The sequence below is a fragment of the Accipiter gentilis genome, chromosome 8, assembly GCF_929443795.1.
Source record: "Accipiter gentilis chromosome 8, bAccGen1.1, whole genome shotgun sequence".
In the NCBI taxonomy this organism is placed as follows: Eukaryota; Metazoa; Chordata; class Aves; order Accipitriformes; family Accipitridae; genus Astur; species Astur gentilis.
Window position 1 is genome coordinate 1495340 of NC_064887.1, and position 8543 is coordinate 1503882.

An 8543-nucleotide genomic window follows, 5' to 3' on the forward strand; every position below is an offset into this window, starting at 1 on the left:
CCTATATACATAAACAGTATTATTGCATCAACTGGTGATAAAAATACTGGATGGGTGTCGACCTGAGACCCATGGCTTGAAATTTAAACATTTTGAAAATATGCACATCTAAGATGGCTTTTTTTTCTTAAGGAAGGTTTTCTGACAAATTCATTGCTGTAACTCATTTATCTTTACTTAGGATAGTAATAAATAATCCAGTTGACCATGTTTAAAACAAAAGTTTATGATTTAATGAGACTGTAGGAGCAGTGGCAGTGTATAAAAATGCACACTTCTGGAATACAAGGACATACAGATCTCTTGGAACTGTCTAGATTTTTGCAAGGTACTCTCCTCTAGGTGTGTAACTAGGTAGGCAACAGCTATAATTTAAATTAATTTAAAGTAGCTTCATTTCTAGAAGATGGAAGCAGTTGAGTTTATTTTCTAGGACTGCATGCTGTCTAACTGTCGAATATAGAAGGACGAAAAAATGTACTGAGTGTCACATAAGTAACAATGGTTAAAAGTCCTTTCTCCAAAGATACTAGGCTAGCCTATAGTCAGATATTACCAGGGAATATGATGATATTACAGTACAGGTTTAGTAAAAAGGCACGTGGATCTGTTTGGTTTTGTTTTTTTTTTTTGGGGGGGGGTTGGGGTGGGGTGTTTTTTGGTTTTTTTTTGACTAATTTAATTTTTAATGTACTTGAGATAGAATGAATATTCAAGCAGAATAAATAGGTTATGCTTGAACAGCTGTTAGTATTGGGACAGAAATATGTATATATATAAGATTTTGCTTTGTTTAATAATCTGATTAACTGAAGGGAGTTTAATGGGAAATCTGGGTTTCTAGCTAATACAAAGCAAAAGAGGAAAAGACTTGTTACCTTATTTGTTACCTGTCTTTTCCTCTTCTGTAATAGAATTTTCTGTCCTATGTTTTCCAGTATTGCCTTCTAGTGATAGTAGAGTAACTTTTCTGCCTTCTCTGAAATGGTTTCATATTTTAGGCTGAAAGCAAGTTAACCTTCTTCTAGTTCGACTTGATACTTTGTTCACATATAGACTATTTTAATTAACATCTGAAATCAGCTGTATATATTTCTGGGTAGTTATGTCTTTCTATAGTGTTATTAATATAATGTTTATGAGGAATTATTTGAAGATTTTTAAGTCATTTCCCTAACTGTTTTTGTCTCGTCTCCCAGTTTAGCAGAACTCATAGTAATCTAAATTAAGATGGTTAGTGACTCATTTTTACTATGCACGGCTTTCACTTTTAAAGTATTCGCTTTATTGTAGGGATTCTCTACTGACGTTCTCAAACCTGAGTCTGTCTGTCTGCCTTCCTTTAAAACCAAGGTTTTACTGAGAGAAAAACTGACTTTGTCTTTCTCCCCTTCCCTTTACAGAGCTCCTCATCTGGGAAGAGAGCTGGTCTGCAAAGAAAGCAAGAAAACCTTTAAAGCCACGATAGCTATGAGCCAGGAGTTTCCCTTAGGAATTGAATCGTAAGTCAAAATTATTGGCAATGAATGTTATTTATATGTAGGAAATGTTTTAATGTGTTTATGAACTGCAGAATTCTTTGTATCTTCAGATATGGGAATTTGGCAGTTTATAACCTGTGAATGAAGTGATGCTGTTAAGCATGTAAACTGTTAAAATTAGAGACGTCAGTGCTGGCGTGCCTGTTACTGGAAGAGCCAAGTGCTTATCTTACTTGATAAGACCAGAGGTTTGACCAGGTTTATCATGAACTTGTCACAATACCAGTGTGCCTGATACTACAGAATTCTAAAACATTTTTGTCTGTAACAAGTTTTAGCATAAAGTTATGCCCTCTAAACTGATACAAAACCATGTCAGGTTCCTTATGCCCATGGAGAAGAGGGTGTGGTACTGCATACTTTGGTCTCTTGTGTAAAATGAGGACAAGAAATTAGTATAGTGATGTTTATTTGTATGCCTGTGGTAATACATTATGGATCACTAAGAACTGAATGTGAGGATGCTGATATTGAAGCTCTAAGGAGATAAGTATATAAGCATGATGTAATTTTTAAACTCCTTTTTTATCACCTTGCTCTTTGGGTCATTTTTATCTTTTCTAGAGGGAAAGCTTGTGAAACAAGAATTTGTAATGAAATCTGTTTTCCTTTTCAGACTGTTGAATGTTTTAGAAGTAATTGCACCCTTCAAGCACTTTAACAAACTTAGAGAATTTGTTCAAATGAAGCTTCCACCAGGCTTTCCTGTAAAATTAGGTAAGATGACTACAACAACTTTTGTGGCTTTGTATTTCCAAAATATGTGTACTTACTCATGCAACATGTTCAAAACTTCTGCTGAATTTTGGAAGAGAACTTGCTTACATAAGAGTGTGTTGCTGTAGGTTTCAGGAGAACATAGTCAGTGGAAGTAACATTAGGTAGGAAATCTGCAGCTGAAAGCTGAATATAGTCCTAGTCAGGAAGAGTGCTCTGTAATTCACATTTTCCTAATGCTAGGGTCTTGCTCTAAGAGTAATGTAGATACACTGAATTATCCTTGTGTTAACTCATGACTGAGATCATCCTTTAAGTATTTTGTAGCATTTTTGTGTTTCTTTTTCCTCAAGGCTTACTGGTGATATATTTTTTCACTTACAAATAAATAGAGAAGTATTACACTCTAACAAATGGAAAAGTATAAAGCAATTTATTCATGGTATAGATTACCACAGCATAAGCTGCCAAAAAGTAATAGTAGCTATTCCAAGTGTTAAAAGATTTCTTGCATACCAGTAAGCTGTTTAAGCTAGACGATTCTGAACAGACTATATTCTGCCTCCTATCATATTTGCACAGCTCTGTTTATTGAGGATTGAATTTTTGCGTAGCTCAGTTAGTTCATGGGCAAGCCAGTTTTATTGAAGATAACTCTCAAGTGTTCAACATCAATTCAGATTGGAAAAGGGTTATATTTTAAAGCAAACATTAAAAAGGTTCATCTTTTCACATGGATTTGCTCAACTGAAGCCTACATGTGACAAGGTTATTTTCTCTTCAGGCCAATGTCCTCTATTTTAGCAGATGAATTTGTATGTTCACGGCACCTTGGTTTCCATGTTGTCAGTCTGCATCAAGAAAGGAAAACCACTGAATTAATAACATTAACAGTTTTTTGAATGGTGTATTGAGTTGGGTATTGTTTCTGCACTCAGGGTATCTCAGTATGTTCTAAAATAACTTTCTTTAAACCACCTTCTTTTTCAAGAGCTTTGAATCGCCATTGTGTAGAATATGAAATAAGCTTCTACATCTGAAGTTACAAATCTTTAAATAACAGTTGGTGATTATTGGTAAGCCTGTATTTCTTTGCTCTTCATTGTACTGTTTTGCTTCCTATATAGATATTCCTGTATTTCCCACCATCACAGCCACTGTGACTTTTCAGGAGTTCCGTTACGATGAATTTGATGAATCCATCTTCACTATTCCTGATGACTACAAGGAGGACCCCAGCCGTTTTCCTGATCTCTAACTAAACTGGAAGGTTAATGGTGAATAACAATACCAGCGTACCACAGTGAAAGCAAATGGATGCAAACAGCCCACAGATATAGATAGAAAAGTGGGTCATAAAGGAAGGGATAAACCTAATAATCCAGAAGAAAAGGGAACATGCATCAAATGACTGATGTACTGATACTCACTATAATGGGCATCTAATCTAGTTCCTGATTTACAGCAAGTCTCCTGATGTGTTGTTCACACTTTTATACATCCAGTACTGCAAACGTGGTAGTCTGACACCTCAATGACCCTGAGAATACTTAACAGCTGTGAGGACTATCATTCGTTTTTAAATTTTTTTACATTTCTTGGTGATACAAAAAGCACTCTTGGACCATTAGCATAAAAGTTGAAATGTCTTGGCTGGATATTAGCCCTATAAAACATCCCACCATACTTAAGATGACCATATTATATTCTTTCGAGCTTTGTTTTCATGAATTGTAAACTATGTATCATTATGTATAGTTCAGTAATTTGAATGTTAGTTGAACGTATATTAGAAGGAATGCATTTTCTGTAGATGAATGAACCAAATGGTAACCATTAAACAATTGCATTTTCATACTGCAATACACTTCAGAAATAGCATTTGCTCTGCAGGGAATAAGGTACCTCCTCTAGCACCTTAGTGCAATCCATTGTGGTGCTATCCATGTCTCTCTGAACCATTAATTCCTTCACTGAGCTGTTTGTTAATCTTCTTTTCCTTGGCTCTGCACTTAACTTCCCTTCCTTATACTGGCTTGGAAGTCCCTGCTCTGTCCATGATGCTGCATTGATTAGCATGCTTGGAGGTTCATTAGCTAGAAATTGTCACTTTTTTCCTTCTTTTTTTCACATTCACTTAGGAGACTTGCTCCATACTGGTTGAGCAGTATGTATTCAGCAGCCACTCGAAAACATGGGAAGCATATAAAGAGTTACTAGAACAATAAGGTCAAGCGTTAAACCTTCATATAAGAAAAAGTTTCTCTTGAAGTTAAATTGTAGTGCACATTGAATAGGGCTCACATTTGGAAGATTTTATTTGCAAATGCTTAGGATGTTTCCAGATTAATTTCCTTCCTCTTAATATTTTAAATAGGTAGGCATTTCAGTACTCTGGCTTCTTGAGCTTATTCTCATTCCAAGTGGTTCCAGTCTCCTAATTTGACAATAATCCAGCTTTTGGGTTTGTTAGAAAGAATTTGTGCAAAAGGCTAATGGTGCTATTTGTTTGTATTGAGAAATTTAGATTAAAGTGCTGTGGTGTAATTGTACAAAAATGTAAATATTTTCAAAACTATATTCTTTGTGCACTGTAGTTAAAACTTTTTCTGGAAATCAATAGAGTGAAGTATCAAACTTTATTATAAAGAGAACCATCAATGCTTAGTAAAGGTAACCAACCTAACTAACCATGCAGGTGTTAAATGGAGATGGCTTATCACAAGGCAATAAAAGCTGACTTGTCAGGCACATGGACAGAATGTGGAAATACATGTCTGAAGCAGACATTCTTTCAAAACTTCTGGAATCTGTCTGTATAAAATCCAAAGAGGCTGCTCTAGAAAAGTACAGTATCCACTCTGTAAGTGGAGTCCTAGTGAATCACTATCCGCAAAGTACAGACAAACTGAAAATGGAAAGTTGAGGTTGATCCTCTTCCAGCATCACTATAAGCCTGCAAGTTTGACAGGTGAGTAATGTTTACTTTGCAGACTGTGATTGATACACTGGAGTTACTAATTCAAAATCAAATAAAAAATAAAACTATAGGGGAGGAAAAGCAAAGGGAAATGTAGAATTGTAATTACTTTTGAAGTACTGTATCAGTAGCAGATGTTGAACATTCGGTAGGAATGATAGAACTTGTTCTTCCAAGTAATTATGAATTCCTAAAGTGTTTCACATCTATGGTATAAATTGACACACACCTCATGCTCCTCCTTAGAAACAGCTGAGATCCCTATTGTGAGAGACCAGGGTTGAATGGGTAGAGACTGAATTATGCTGTCAGTCCTGGAGGTCAGGATTAAATGTCAGTGGGGCCAAATACAGATTTCTCCTGTTGCCCTCTTTTACAGATGCCCGTTGCAGGGTCGAATGTTTTGTGTAGTGCTGCTGGGTCGGGTCTTGTGCCGGCTGTGAAACTGAAGTGGGTGCAGGTGCTGTACAGGAGCACCAAGTTGCTTGGAAATTTCAGCAAATGCAGAAGAACGTTTCTCCATGAGGTGAATGTTAGAAATCCTTTTTCTCAGTATTACAGGGAAAGAACCATGTGTTTCATATTACTTTGCAGTTTTGGTTATTCCAAATTACCATCACAGAGCTTGCTGACATGGGAAGGAGCATACATAGCGGGAGCTGTGTGGTTAGGCAATATAGCGACTGCACTGGACTGGATTCTAGACTCTTAAAAAAAAAAAAAAAAGACCAACAAACCACAGCTCTTTGCGTAGCCTCATCTGAAAACAGGAGGTTCTGTGTATCTCCATCTGCCTATAGGACAGCCCGTGTCATCTTCTGGTGGCAAATGAGGTGTCTGACTCGAAGCCCACTGCAGTTTGTGGAAGTGTTTTCTGTGATTTCCATGGACTCTGGCTGCAGGTTTTGTGGGTTTTTTAACCTTCATGATTACACAACTACTAACTTTGATACATTTTAAGATTTGCAGAAACTTTTTATAGCGGGTTGCTATATTAAGGCTTGCTCTAATTTGGAGTGTCAGCAGAGAAGAGTGGACGCAGATTTGGTTGACTGTAGTCTTTTTACATTATTATGGTGAACGTAGCCTGCTGCTTCTTTTCTTCTTACTATGGGGCTGAATGATCTGACTCCAACCAGATTGTCCTTTCCAGTTCAGTGAGTTGTCAGATTCCTGCGACAGCCTCATGAAGTAAGACTTACTTGGTGAACTGTTTCTCGGTACATTTCCTTCCAACTTTTGGTGATGTGTTTTTTGTCTGAAACATTCCTAGTGATGAGTTCTGAAACTTAAACCAGGGACACTTGGGGCACGGTTTCCTGATGGATACGCTGCAAGCTGCAGGAATCCTCGTTAGCTAGAGGCACGTTAGGCTGAGCCTACCTTAGGGATTCACGTCTTGGCACAGGCGTGGAGATGCGATCCTGGCAGCGTAGCTGTGCTGGTGTGGTTCTTTAGTGGTAACTCTGTCCACGCTGATATAAATGTTTTATCCACTCTGATTTGTTTTGCTTGCAAGGGTTTTTGTGTTGAACTAACACGAAGTGCGTTTGTGTCAGTATGGATGCGTCCGCACGGAAGCGTTACTAGCGCCGTGGATGGGTGAAGCGTTTCTAGTATAGAAGGAGCCTTGGTCCGCAGCTGTGCTGTGGGCACCGGTGTCCTTTACCACTTGTGATCTCCTGGTCAGATATCTTTTGGAAATTTATTTTTTTTCTAGCAGGATTGATCTAGCGGGACTTAATTTTTGTTTTTTCCCCTTTTCCTTAAGACCACATTAGGTGTTAAGGGAAGGTTTGGTCCCCTGTAGGGTGATGACATATCCACAGTGGTTTTACAGAGGTTGTCTCATCCCTGCTGTGCAACACGGAGTGTGTCAGCTTTAACTTGTTAATTGACTTGTGCTTGTGTAGGGACTTCATTGCAACAAGGTACCCTGGAATGTAAGAACGCCTGGGTAACTACAGCTGCCTTTCTGGGCACGCCAGCCGAGGTGTACAGTATCATTTGTGGTTAGCACAAGTGGGTTGAAAAAGGGAGCTTGCACAGACTGGGTAAGAATCACCGTATTAAGATGCACATTGACTCCGTAGTGTTCTTTGAGGTGAAGCTGACAACAGTGTGCAAGTGCTGTGTGTGGAGGAGGAAACCTCTGTACCAGGGCTGTGGGAGAGAGCACCTCAGTTCAGAGTTTGGGGCATTGTTTCTTTCTGATCTCGCCACGTTTTTTTGTTTGGTTTGTTTTGTTGTTTTTTTTTCTTTCTGATGGCTGTGAGGTTTTTTTATGAATAAGTATTAAAAGGCAGCCATTCATTTTGGTAAACTGAAATAAGAAATTGTTGCAAAAGACTTCCTAGGGTTGTTTCTTAACCAAACTGTTTTACTGGTCTTCCAAAATATTGCTTTAATTTGTGGCAAAGGGAATGCGTTTTCTTTTTCGTTTCAAGAAGCTGCTGTTCCAGTCACTGTACTCACTTTACTGCAATTCTTGATTTATGTATCAAAATGATTTGTTACAAAAAACTCTGGATATATTTGTGCTGGAAACCCACCTTGTTAATTTGATATTCAAAGTAACTGTCTGTTTTTTTAAAAATGTATTTGTTCTTGATTTGTAATTCTTGCAAGGATAACTGCATTATTTAATCTGTATTAACAAATTTCCTGTAATGCTGCAGTTTCACATTTATTTTCCTTAAAATTTGTAATTATCATGGAAACAATGTCACTTTTTTGCATTTTACTAGTTGTCTGGTCCATGTTTTTAACTTGCCTTCACTAATAGTAATTTTTGGTTGTATCATTTGTTAGAATAAAGACCAAAATATGCTGTTTGATTCTGAAACTGTTCAATATGTGAAAATTGAAGTTTTAACTCCCTTGTCACAGTACTTTTTGGGGTACATATACACTGTAGATGTGCATCTCTGAGCAGGGATTCGATCTGAGGGGACAAGCTCACACTGCTATATTCTGCAAGGGCATTTTATTGGTATTTTTAAAATAAAATCCTGCATTTTCATTATAGATTGTTCTTTACCCTCTGTAAAACTCAAAATTTTATTGGACTAGCTAGTACGCAGTGGAATAGCAATGATGGAAGGAGATGGACAGTAGCTTCTGCGATCTACCTAGAGCTAAGGAGTCAGAAGTCTAGAAATAGCTACCAAGGAGGGAGGGAGGGAAGGAAACCTTTTAAATTTGCTGAACCTTGTTCAGTAATTACAGAAGTTTTATCTCCAAAATCCAGAAATGTACTTACTTAAATAACATGTGACAATTGGTTGTAACAGTAGTCTCTTGGA

General features: G+C 37.4%; 1 protein-coding gene across 1 annotated transcript in view; it reads left to right on the forward strand.

The window, feature by feature from the left end:
* ANKRD13C (ankyrin repeat domain 13C) overlaps window positions 1-8083 on the forward strand; it is a 28984-nt gene extending 20901 nt beyond the window's left edge. The window contains exons 11-13 of the mRNA XM_049808194.1: window positions 1404-1502; window positions 2158-2258; window positions 3386-8083. Of these exons, the coding sequence (XP_049664151.1) occupies window positions 1404-1502; window positions 2158-2258; window positions 3386-3516 (331 nt within the window). The 3' untranslated portion in view covers window positions 3517-8083. The remainder of the gene's footprint in view (window positions 1-1403; window positions 1503-2157; window positions 2259-3385) is intronic.
* Window positions 8084-8543: the final 460 nt, after the last annotated feature.